Source organism: Vulpes vulpes, chromosome 11, assembly GCF_048418805.1.
Source record: "Vulpes vulpes isolate BD-2025 chromosome 11, VulVul3, whole genome shotgun sequence".
NCBI lineage: Eukaryota > Metazoa > Chordata > Mammalia > Carnivora > Canidae > Vulpes > Vulpes vulpes.
In genome coordinates, this window is record NC_132790.1 from 10,058,151 (window position 1) to 10,070,175 (window position 12,025).

At 46.7% G+C, this 12,025-nt stretch overlaps 1 protein-coding gene and 2 pseudogenes across 1 annotated transcript; 2 read left to right on the plus strand and 1 right to left on the minus strand.

The window, feature by feature from the left end:
- The first annotated feature begins 3,242 nt into the window (after positions 1-3,242).
- Positions 3,243-3,309, plus strand: LOC140594537 (U4 spliceosomal RNA; annotated as a pseudogene).
- RPS13 (ribosomal protein S13) lies at positions 3,296-8,218 on the plus strand. The gene is made up of 6 exons (XM_072725482.1): positions 3,296-4,849; positions 5,003-5,051; positions 5,218-5,296; positions 6,873-7,042; positions 7,447-7,547; positions 8,145-8,218. Exons 1-6 carry the CDS (start codon positions 4,827-4,829, stop codon positions 8,176-8,178), a joined length of 456 nt encoding a protein of 151 aa, XP_072581583.1. The 5' UTR covers positions 3,296-4,826; the 3' UTR covers positions 8,179-8,218.
- Positions 8,219-8,320: 102 nt separating this feature from the next.
- LOC140594399 (ubiquitin-conjugating enzyme E2 D3 pseudogene) lies at positions 8,321-8,969 on the minus strand (annotated as a pseudogene).
- Positions 8,970-12,025: the final 3,056 nt, after the last annotated feature.

The following is a 12,025-nucleotide window of genomic DNA, read 5'->3' on the forward strand; positions in this document are numbered from 1 at the left end:
CCTCTCTCTCTGTTTCTCTCATGAATAAATAAATAAAATCTTTAAAAAAATTTTTTTGTGTGTGCCTCAAAGGACACTATCAAGGTAAAAAGCTCGCCAAATGAGAATACTTGCAGATTATATGTCTGATAAGACTGGTATCCAGAGTATTAAAATAACTCTGAAACTCAGTAATAGAAAGCTAGCCCAATTTAAAAATGGGCAAAGAACTTTAAATAGACATTTCTTCAAAATGACCAAAAATCACATGAGAAGATGTTCCACATTATTAATCATTAGGGAAATGCAAATCAAGATGAAGTGATACCAGGACACCTGGGCGGCTCAGCGGTTGAGCGTCTGCCTTAGGCTCAGGGCATGATCCTGGAGTCCCAGGATCGAGTCCCACATCGAGCTCTGCGTGGAGCCTGCTGCTCCCTCTGCCTATGTCTCTGCCTCTCTCTCTCTCGTGAATAAGTGAATAAAATCTTAAAAACTATAAGATACCAATTTATACACACTAGGACAGCTAGAATTTTTAAAAAGTGGAGTGTTCGCTTTGGCAGCACATACACTAAAAAGTGTGGAGAATCTCAAGCCCTCCTCCCTACATTTCTTTTTTTTTTTCTCCATTTCTGATGGGAATGTAAAGTGCAGCTGATATACAAAACATCTGGCAGTTGTCAGAAAAGTTACCCTATGACCTGGCAATTCATTATATATATTGCAAGAGAACTGAAAACAGATACTCTGATACTTGTACCCAAGTGTTCATAGCATTATTCATAATGGCCAAATAGTCAAAATGGGCCAAATGTCCATCAACTGATGAATGAGTAATTAAAGTGTGGTATAGCCATACAGTGGAATACTATTTGGCCATATAAAGTTCTGAAGCACTGGGGCACTTGGCTGGCTCAGTCATTGGAGCATGTGACTCTTGATCTCAAGGTTGTGTTCAAGCCCCACACTGCGCATGGAGCCTACTTTAAAAACAAAAAACGGGCAGCCCCGGTGATGCAGCGGTTTAGCGCTGCCTGCAGCCCAGGGCGTGATCCTGGGTCAGATCCTGGATCGAGTCCCACATCAGGCTCCCTGCATGGTGCCTGCTTCTCCCTCTGCCTGTGTCTCTGCCTCTCTCTCTCTCTCTAGCTGTGTCTCTATGAATAAATAAATAAAGTCTTTAAAAAAAAAAATAAAACACTGATAGATGGGCAGCCCCGGTGGCCCAGAGGTTTAGCACCGCCTTTGGCCCAGGGTGTGATCCAGGATGGAGTCCCACATCAGGCTCCCTGTATGGAGCCTGCTTCTTCCTGCCTGTGTCTCTGCCTCTCTCTGTGTCTGTCATGAATAAATAATTTTTTTTAAGATTTATTTATTTATTCATGAGAGACAGGCAGAGGGAGAAGCAGGCTCCATGCAGGGAGCCCAATATGGGACTTGATCCCAGGACTCCAGGATCATGCCCTGGGTGGAAGGCAGGCGCTAAACCAGAGCCACCCAGGGATCCCCAATAAATAAAATCTTAAAAAAAAAAAAACATTGATAAATGCTACAATATGGATGAACCTTGAAAAATACTATGATAGGAAACCACACACAAAAGGCCATATATTGTATGATTCAATTTATATGGAATCTCCAGGACAGGCAAACCCATAGAGACAATACAAAATAGTCCTTGTCAAGGCCTGTGGGGAGACTGTAGAGTAATTGCTTAGAGAGTACAAGGCTTTTGGGGGTGATGAAGACTGGAATTAGTGGTGATGGTTGCAGCATACTGTGAAAATACTAAGGCACTGAATTGTACACTTTAAAATGGTTAAAATAACAAACTTTAGGGCATGTGAATTTTACCTCAAAGAAAGATGTCTTAGAATCCTGGGGCAGGGACACATTGGATGGCTCAGCGGTTGAGCGGCAGCCTTTGGCTCAGCTTGTGATCCTGGAGACCAGGGATCAAGTCCCACATCGGGCTCCCTACAAGGAGCCTGCTTCTCCCTCTGCCTGTATCTCTGCCTCTCTGTGTCTCTCATGAATAAATAAAGAAAATCTTAAAAAAAAAAAAAAAAAAAAGAATCCTGGGGCACCTGGGTAGCTTAGTTAAGCATCTGCATTTGCCTCAAGTCATGATTCCAGGGGCCTGGTATGAGCTCCACATTGGACTCCCTGCTTCTCAGGGAGCCTGCTTCTTTCCCTGCTGTTCCTCTTGCGTGTGCTCTCTCTCAAATAAAATCTTTTTCTTTTTTAAAGATGTATTTTTTTATTTATTTATGATAGACAGAGAAAGAGGCAGAGACACAGGCAGAGGGAGAAGCAGGCTCCATGCCGGGAGCCCGACGCAGGACTCCATCCCGGGACTCCAGGATCGCGCCCTGGGCCAAAGGCAGGTGCGAAACCACTGAGCCACCCAGGGATCCCTAAAATCTTAAAAATAAATAAAGTTCAAACCTGCAGGAGGAGTGCTAGGAAAATGTCACAGATTTGTATATTGTGAAGATAATAGGATGTTATGTCGGAAAGGAGGATAACTTTAGATGGTCTTCAGGGAAGGCTCCTTCTTTTCTTTCATAAGAAAAAGAAGTGGGTGCCTGAGTGGCTCAGCGGTGGAACATCTGTCTTTGGCTCGGGTCGTGATCCCCGAGTCCGGGGGTCCAGTCCGGCATTGGGCTTCCTGCATGGAGCCTGTTTCTTCCTCTGCTTATGTCTCTGCCTTTTTCTGTATCTCTCATGAATAAATTTAAAAATCTTAAAAAAAATAAAAAAGTGCAACCAGGGGGAGAAGGAGAAGCAGGCTCCTCACTGAGCAAGGAGTCCAATGTGGGCCTCAATCCCAGGACCCTGGGGATGCCTGGGTGGCTCAGGATTGAGTGTCCGCCTTTGGTTCAGGGTGTGATCCTGGAGTCCCGGGATTGAGTCCTGCATGGGGCTCCCTGCTTGGAGCCTGCTTCTCCCTCTGCCTGTGTCTCTGCCTGTCTTTCATGAATAAATAAATAAAATCTTAAAAAAATAAAATTTTAAAAAAGGTCACTCTGCTAGGGGCACCTGGGTGGCTCAGTTACATTAAGTGTCTACCTTTGGCTCAGATCATGATCTTGGGGTCCTGGGATGCAGCTCTGCCTCAGGTTCCCTGCTCAGTGGGGAATCTGCTTCTCCCTCTCCCTCCGCCCCACCCCCGGCTCATGCTAGCTCTTGCTATCAAATATAAATTTAAAAAAAATTTTCTGTAAAGATTTTATTTATTGATGAGAGACACAGAAAAAAGCTTTGGGCAGTGGCAGTGTCGTAGCCAATGAGGTTTATCCGGGGCGCGATTATTGCTCATTGAGAGACACAGAAAAAAGGCAGAGACATAGGCAGAGAGAAAATGTGTTCATGATATATTTTTGTGGTAAAGCTGAGAACAAGACAGAAAGGAAAAAGATGAGATTCTAAGGATTGTGGTTTGAGCAAACGGGTAGTGTTTAACTGAAATTAAGGGGTTTGGAGTAGGTGGCTAGGGATGGGGCTTAGGAATTGGAGCCTTGTTAATTCCGAGATACCTATTCCATATCTGCACTAAAGATGTACTTTGGCTAATGGTAAGAACGCATCCTTGCTAGGAGAAAATAGATTACGCAATTTGAATGGAATTCCCTTTTTTTTTTTTTTTAAAGGTTTAATTTATTTATTCATGAGAGACACGGAGACACAGGCCGAGGGAGAAGGAGGCTCCCTGCGGGGAGCCCGATGCGGGGCTCGATCCCAGGACCCGGGGCCACGCGGGCGCCCCTTGAATTCCTGATGCTTTAGAAGAAAATCGCGCATCAGTGATTGGCTGAAGGAGTAACAGCAGAGGTGGCTGTTTTGGTCCGTGGGAGTTTTCTAAGTCTCCGCGGTTATTTTGAACCCTGATACCCTGATTTCCCTGCGTCCCCCTCCGCGGGGCCAGCTGCGCTTTGAGCAAAGCCCTTCACTGCCGCGTCTTCCAGCTCCTCGTACGCGCCGGCGCCGAGTCCGCGCCGTAGGGAGTTTCAGCGGCGGTTCCGCCGGGCCGGGCCGGACGCACGTGCTGCTGCCGCCTCCTCCCCCACAGCCCTCCCTCCGCACAGCCGGCCGGGCCCTCGCTGCCGGGCTCGGCGAGCTCCGCGCTGGGGCCCGCGGCTCCCGGAGGGGCCGCCCCACACAGCTCCCGGCGCCGCCCAGCGCCTCCCCGCCCGCTGCCGGGGAAAGGTGAAAGCTTCCCAGGTGGAGGGGGAGGTCCTCCAGGGCCTGGTTCAAAATCCCGGGTCCTTCTCTGGGGTCAGAGCTTAAGTCAGGAGCGGAACTAAGAGGTGGTCGCGGTGGCCGGCGGTAAGGACCACGACTCCAGTGCAGCGCCTGTCGCCGCGGTATTGCACCTGTGCATCCACGACCTGCAGGCGCGGCCTCTGCGGTGGCCAGTGCCACCTCCAGACCTGGCGCTGCTGCACGAATGAACACCTGTGCGTGGCTGAGCTTCAGGCGCTCAAATTCGCTGAGAGGCGGCGGCTCACGCTCCCTCCCAGGTCGGGACTCGAACCTGCACAAATATAAGCGCAGGCAGCTCCTCCCGAAAGTGCGCGGGCAGCGGCCTTAACCTCGCGCGCCGGCCCGAGGCTCCTCGATGCCCTGAAGCATGCCGGGATGTGTAGTCCTGGGCACCGAGGGATCTTGCAGGACGACGCCGAAATGCATCTCGGGATGTGCAGCCCCCGTTCGCCCGGGGGGCCGCGCGGCGTAGCTCCGCCCCCTGCGCTCGAGGAGCGCGGACGTATGTGAGGTCACTTCCTGCGTGGCGGGTGGCTTCCGGCGGCGCCCCGGCCCTCGCTCTCTTTTCCGCCGCCATCATGGGTCGCATGCACGCTCCCGGGTGAGCTCGGGGTTCTGAGCGGGTTGCAGGGCTGGGCCGCGGGGCGCGGGGTGTGGGGGGAAGGAGGGCGTGTGGGCGGCGAGCGGAGAGGAGGCTTTCTTGGCCGTGGTGGCACTGAGCAGCGCCTCATCCCGAGACCGTTTCCCTTCCCAGGAAGGGCCTGTCCCAGTCGGCTCTGCCCTACCGCCGCAGCGTCCCCACCGTAAGTAGCGTGCGGGGCCCGGGAGGCGGCGGGGCGGGGAGGGGGCTGCCCTGCGGCCGTCGGGAGGACGGGTGCCGGGCCCCTCACGTGTGCCTGGGGAGCGCCGCTGGGCGCCGCGGCCGTCCGCGCTGTCCCGGCCTAAGGCCAGGTTCTCTTGCGTCCACAGTGGCTGAAGCTGACGTCCGACGACGTGAAGGAGCAGATCTACAAACTGGCCAAGAAGGGCCTGACTCCCTCGCAGATCGGTGGGTGTGCGCGCGTCACGCGGCCCCTCGCGCCTGCCCTCGTGTAACCTGCTGGGGAAGCCGCTGGCGGTGAAGGTGCCGCGGACGTGCTGAGAGCGCCTTTCGGTCGTGTCCCTGGCTTTCCCGCTGCTGGCCCAGGCCTGCCGTTCATTTGTGGGACTCTCGAGTTCCTTATTTGGCATTGGGGAAAATTACTAAAAAATGGTCGCAAAAAAATGTTTTTTTAATTATCTTCTTTATTCATGAGAAACACAGAGAAAGGGAAGCAGAGAGAGTCAGGCTCCATGCGGGGACCCCTATGTGGGACTCGATCCAGGGTCTCCAGGATCACGCCCTGAGCCAAAGGCAGACGCTGAATCGCTGAGCCACCCAGGCATCCCTGGTCGCCAAAATTAAAGGAGTATTTGCTGTGGGCTAGGCGCTCTCCCTGCCGAATGGTCCTACCCATTTTACTCATACTACTGCCCTCCTTTAGTTCGGACAGCTGCACGTCCAAGTAACCGTGAAGTTCTGTCCATCTTACAGTTGGGGAGGTTGAGGCATGGTGCAGCTCTACACAACTAGACCCAGAGCACGCAGCTGTTGGGTGGAGGAGTTGGGATTGGCGACTCCGTGCTTGTCACGCCCTCACGGTGCGATCTGAACCTCAGTTGTGGGTAGTTTTGTGCACGTGGTTTCATTCAGCAGACGTTTGCCTGCTGTGTGGTTCTGGACCTGAGAATACCCTGGTCAGGAGAAGGGCAAAACGTGTGGCCTCTTGGAGCTTATGTAATCTAGCGGAGGCATCACTCGCTGTAGGAAATCCTAGACTGTCAAGTATTCAGAAGGTGCTGTTTCGAGGTTAAAATACCGCATGTAAAGTTTTTACAAGAACGTCTGATAGAATTACTTATTCATTCATGCATGCATGCATTCATTCATTCATGGGAGACAGGCAGAGGGAGAAGCAGGCTTCCCGCAGGGAGCCCCATGTGGAACTTGATTCTGGACTCCAGGATCACACCTTGAGCCAAAGGCAGATGCTCAACCGCTGAGCCACCCAGGCGTTTCCTGATGGAATTTCTAAATGTTACAGTTGTAATTATTGAGCAAATACATATAGCAGGAATCGCATTGATTTCTTTGGTGGCCTATCATCCAGCAAGTTCGCTATGATGATGTTCTTCCAACATTTGAGGTTTTCTTCGTAAGGGTTTTTCTTTCTTTCTTTCTTTCTTTTTTTTAAGATTTTATTTATTTATTCATGAGAGACCCAGGGGGCGGGGTGGGGGCAGAGACACAGGCAGAGGGAGAAGCAGGCTCCCTGCAGGGAGCCCAGGATCACGCCCTGGGCTGAAGGCAGATGTTTAACCGCCAAGCCACCCAGGCATCCCAAGGGTTTTTCTTAGTATTCAGTAAACCAGCCTTGGGTATCTGAGTGAACCTTGCACCCATTTTCATGTTTGTTTCTGTGACATATAGGTAATCCCATTATACAGAGGAAAACTTGGAGAATGACCTGGTCTCAGAACCTTGACATTGCATGTTTCAGTTGTGTGTTTGGTAGAGGTGTGTTCAGTTGTGTTTGGTTTTTCAGGTGTGATCCTGAGAGACTCCCATGGTGTTGCACAAGTACGTTTTGTGACAGGCAATAAGATCTTGAGAATTCTTAAGTCCAAGGGACTTGCACCTGATCTCCCTGAGGATCTGTACCATTTGATTAAGAAAGCTGTTGCTGTTCGAAAGCATCTTGAGAGGAACAGAAAGGTAAGAGACTAGAACCGCTTATGTGAACTTAGTAAGGTGTAATGCATCTAATGTGAACTACTTAAAGAGGCTTAAAGCACAAACTTGTTACACTTAGGTTGCTTTGAAATTAAAATTATAACAGAAGAAATTGGGGTTGGGGCCAGCTTTGGCTATGCTATGTGCTGTATATTCAGTTGGTTGAAAATGTGTTTGTTTGCAGAATTTGTACCTCATTCATGTTAGGGTTTCTGGAAGCCTTAAATTCCCTTAAGGACTCGTTCTAGCCTCATGAACCATAGTCTGTGATTCTATTACAGGGCATTCGGTATTTTCATTAGAGTGCATGGTATTTGCATTCTTTTGTTAAAATAATACTTGGTAATGTTGTAAGTAGTTTTAATTCCATCAATTTTTATTTTTAGGATAAGGATGCCAAATTCCGACTGATTCTGATTGAGAGCCGTATTCACCGATTGGCTCGATATTATAAGACCAAACGAGTCCTCCCCCCCAATTGGAAATAGTAAGTATTAACCTTTTTGGTTAAGAAGAACAGATGTTAGCCATATAGTAAATACAGTAGCAACTGTAGTAAAAGGCCTGTTGGTAAATGTTTTAGCCCCTGCTCTTCAGTTAGCTACTCTCTTAACTCTGCCATTGAAGGAGGAACACATCCATAAACAATGCATAAATAGGCATGGCTGTGGTCCATTGAAACTTTATTTACAAAGACAAGCAAAAGGTCCTATTTTGCAGAGCCCTGATTTAAAACATGAATAAGCCCTTTGAATCATTCTAGACAATAAGTAAAGTTTCAGTTCATACCTCTGCTCCCTATGTTATGTTGTCTTCAGTTTTGCATAGATTACTTGCTATAATGATTAATTTCCAAACATTAATTTTTCACCAGTTTTTCCTTAATGTTTGGTCAGTTCTTCCTTAGCTGAGTGAGGATCTTCATATCTTACGCTTCAGCACAATAAGCTAATTCAGGAACTTAGTGCATTTTACGTATTTGTGGTTTATTTTAGCTGTTTGGAAATAGCTCCATAGGTGTGAGAGTCTCAGTGAATATGGAGGACCTATTTTAATCCAGCTCTTCCCCTTTTTTCCTTTTCAGCGAGTCATCCACAGCCTCTGCCCTGGTCGCATAAATTTGGCTATGTACTCAAGCAATAAAATCGTTGTCTTCTACTAGAAGCATATGTTGTATTTCTTTCCCTAGAAAAACATGCCAATTCATGTATGTTGATCTTTTTTGATGTGGAAGTGTTTTGTTTTTTTTTTTATTTATTTAATTTTTTTTTAGTAATTTAAAGTTTATTCCAGCTATAATGCAGGTTATTCTGACTTTAAGGTAGCATCACATGGCATACTTCTGAGTCCATTCCCGAGATACTCTGTTGTACTTATCTCTGTCTGTTTTATAGATCCGTGCAATCTCTGGCACTAGGGGGTCATCTGGGTTTGGATCACATAGCAGTGAACAAATGGATAAAAGAACTTTAGAAATAGTTAAAGCAGGAGACCACTGTGATCTTAGAATATCGAGACAAATGCTGCCACTACTATTAATATTTGGATGATAAATTCTTGTTGTAAATGCAACCTTAGGTGGTTTGAAGGGGTAGTCTGTAGGAAAATGAATTGTCAAAAAGAATACACCGCCTTGATATGGGCTGTCATTAGGTCCCATAATTGTGGCTTGCCAATGAAACATATCATCCCCAACTGGACCTGCAGAACATTGTGCTGGAGGGTCACGGGCCAAATCACTAAGTTCCTTATTAATCCGTTTCAGCGCCATAGTCTGTGCTTTTCCTCTGGCTCCTCACTCTCTTGGTGTGTGCTCAAAGGTCCGGCCAAAACTTGATTATCCGGGCGGCACGGAAGGATTGTCTCTCTTCGTCTCACACCGGCTCTGCCAGACACAGGCGCCTTCTTACTAAACAGATCGGAGGTTGGACTCTGTGGAAGTGTTTTAGCACAATAAGTGTGTGATTCTACAGAAAGCAATGTCTTTTTTAAGATTTTATTTATTTATTTGGAGAGCATAGCATGAGCAGACAGGGAGAAGCAAGGCTCCTCAGTGAGTGAGTGGGGAGCCCAACATTGGGCTCGACCCCATAACCTTGAGATCATGACCTGAACTGAAGGCAGACCCCTAACCAGCTGAGCCACTCGGCTACTCCATTTCTAAGAATTCAAGAAAGCTCCTCTGCAGGAGGAGCATCTTTAGTATGGAGGGACCTCAGGAAGAACTGATATTTGACCCCACTCTTGCTGGTGATGCTAAAGATGAAGAAGGAATTTAGGTAACAGCAAGCACAGTTCCATCTGGAGCAGAGGAAAGCAGAAGAACTGTCAGATGAACTCAGGTCGCTGAGCCTCACAACACAACTCTTGGATGGGTTAAAACAAAATGGATTCACGTGAATTCTTAAAGAATACTTAATTCTTAAAACAACCTAATGAGGTATGTAGGTATCCCTGTTTAAAAGAGGAAGGTGTTGGGACACCTGGGTGGCTCAGCCGTTGAGCGTCTGCCTTTGACTTGGTGTGATCCCAGGGTCTGGGATCAAGTCCCACATCAGGCGCCTGCGTGGATGGAGCCTGTTTCTCCCTCTGCCTGTGTCTTTGCCTCTCTCTCTCTCGGTCTATCTCATGAATAAATAAAATCTTTAAAAAAGCAGGGGGGAGGTCTTGAACAATAAGTAAGTTGGCGAAGAGTATGAGACAATAAGCTGGAAGGCTAGCTGGTTTATAGAGCCACACATTCCTTCAGACTTGAGTAAAAAAACAGGCTATTTTTATGTACTGCCTGTTTTCTAAGTGTATCAGTTGAATAAACACATTTACTAAGCTTTTTACTTAAGCTTTACCCTAAGCAATAATCAAAGTTGTGTTTGAAATCACCATGAGGCAAAGTCCCTTGTTTTAAGAGAACAGGATTAACTAGCATTGATGGCCTTTTGAGTGCTTTTCTCTTGGTGTACAGACACCAAGTGACAACCTTATTCCTTAGGGCACTTCATATCTTCACCTGCCCAGCACTGTGGGTATACAAGCTGACTCAGTCCCCTTTCTAATGAGCTCACAAACAGTGGGAAACCATGTTTCCATATTCTACTCAATCCTTACCTGGGGTTAAATTTTTTTAATCCCTGTGTTTTTGTCTTTAAAGGTTTCGTTTATTTATTCATGAGAGACATAGGCAGAGGGAGAAGCAGGCCCCATGCAGGATCCCAGCGTGGGCCCAATCGCAGCACCCCAGGATCATGCCCTGAGCCAAAGACCAATGCATTTAACCACTGAGCCACCCAGGCATCCTTGTATTCATGTTTTAAAAGTGGCTATCATAGGGATCCCTGGGTGGCGCAGTGGTTTGGCGCCTGCCTTTGGCCCAGGGCGCGATCCTGGAGACCCGGGATCGAATCCCACATCAGGCTCCCGGTGCATGGAGCCTGCTTCTCCCTCCGCCTGTGTCTCTGCCTCTCTCTCTCTCTCTGTGACTATCATAAATAAATAAAAAAAATTTAAAAAAAAAAAAAAAAATTAAAAAAGTGGCTATCATAAACCAAGAAACTGATAATAGGACAAACATCTCTAAGGGTAATGGACAAGTAAAACAAGCTAACTCAGCATGGTTTTTTGCAATCACTAGGTAGCTAGGCAAATGTTCAGTATTGATGGTTCTGGACCAAAAACTAGTCAATAGTTCGTGGGGGGCAACCCCCGTGGCGCAGCGGTTTAGCACCACCTGCAGCCCGGGGTGTGATCCTGGAGACCTGGGATCGAGTCCCACATCGGGCTTCCCTGCATGGAGCCTGCTTCTCCCTCTGCCTGTGTCTCTGCCTCTCTCGCTCTCTCTGAATGAATAAATAAATAAATCTTAAAAAAAAAAAAAAAGTTCATGGGGCATTTGCTGTTTCAAAGCGTTATCTAGGGTTTTTTTTTTGTTTTTTTTAAGATTTTTATTTGAGAGAGCAGGAGGACGGGCAGAGGGAGAAGCAGACTTCCTGGCTGAGCAGGGAGCCCAAAGTGTGGGAGGGGGGAAACCAATGTGGGGCTCAGTCGCAGGACCTTGAGATCATGACCTGTGCTGAAAGCAGCTGCTTAAACTGATCCAGCCCCTCAGGTTTGATCTCAGGGGTGTGAGTTCAAGCCCCAACATGAGGCTTGCATATTTGTGGTCCTTGCCATCAAGGAAACTTGCTGTGAATATTAAATATGACCACATGTAGGAGGTTTTTAATACCTTAAAAAACTAGTATGCTTGATAGTAAATAAAATTTAAAAACATTTCCAATCCTTAAGTAGTGGGGAGAGAGGGGTCAACTTGGTTTTCAGCAACAGCTCTGTCACTTAAAGGCTGTGGGGGTAAAATCTCAAGAATCTAAGTTATTGTGAGGATTACATGAGGTACTTAATACATGGTGGTAGTTAAATCATTTCAGCAAGCAACTTTGGTGAACCTCCCTCCAGGTAACTACCCGTTGGGATATTCACAAACATTTTTTGTACGTGGGCATCATACTACATATATCATTCTGTTATTCTTTACTGGTTCTGTCCAGGTTTTGGTATTACAGGTGTCACCAACTGTACTTTGCCTTGTAGTTGTCTGGAGATAAACTCACAGGAGTGGGAACTTTGGCACATGGATTTTATATTTTTGTATATATGCAGTATATATATATTTTGTATATATACTGTGAAAAATGGCATTTCAACAGTGTAAAGTTAGCAAGAAGTACATGAGAATGTCATTTCTTCACATCCTTTCAAAATTGGTTTTAAGAGAATGATACTGTTTTTATTGTTTTACTTATTTGAGTAAAGAGTGTCTTATGTTTCCCTTTTGTGAGCTGCCTGTTCATGGCTTATACCAGTTTTTTTTTATTTTTATTTTTTTTATTTTTTATTTTTTTTGGCTTATACCAGTTTTTCTCAGAACATTGTTATTCTTAACCCTTTATCATGTTACAAATATTTTTCCCA

What these genes read in the sequence shown, in the direction of transcription:
- RPS13 (XM_072725482.1), top strand. Translation starts at nt 4,827, where the DNA reads ATGGGTCGCATGCACGCTCCCGG. An exon ending in GGTCGCATGCACGCTCCCGG is followed by an intron (nt 4,850 to 5,002) that starts GTGAGCTCGGGG and finishes TTCCCTTCCCAG; the next exon opens with GAAGGGCCTGTCCCAGTCGG. An exon ending in ACCGCCGCAGCGTCCCCACC is followed by an intron (nt 5,052 to 5,217) that starts GTAAGTAGCGTG and finishes TTGCGTCCACAG; the next exon opens with TGGCTGAAGCTGACGTCCGA.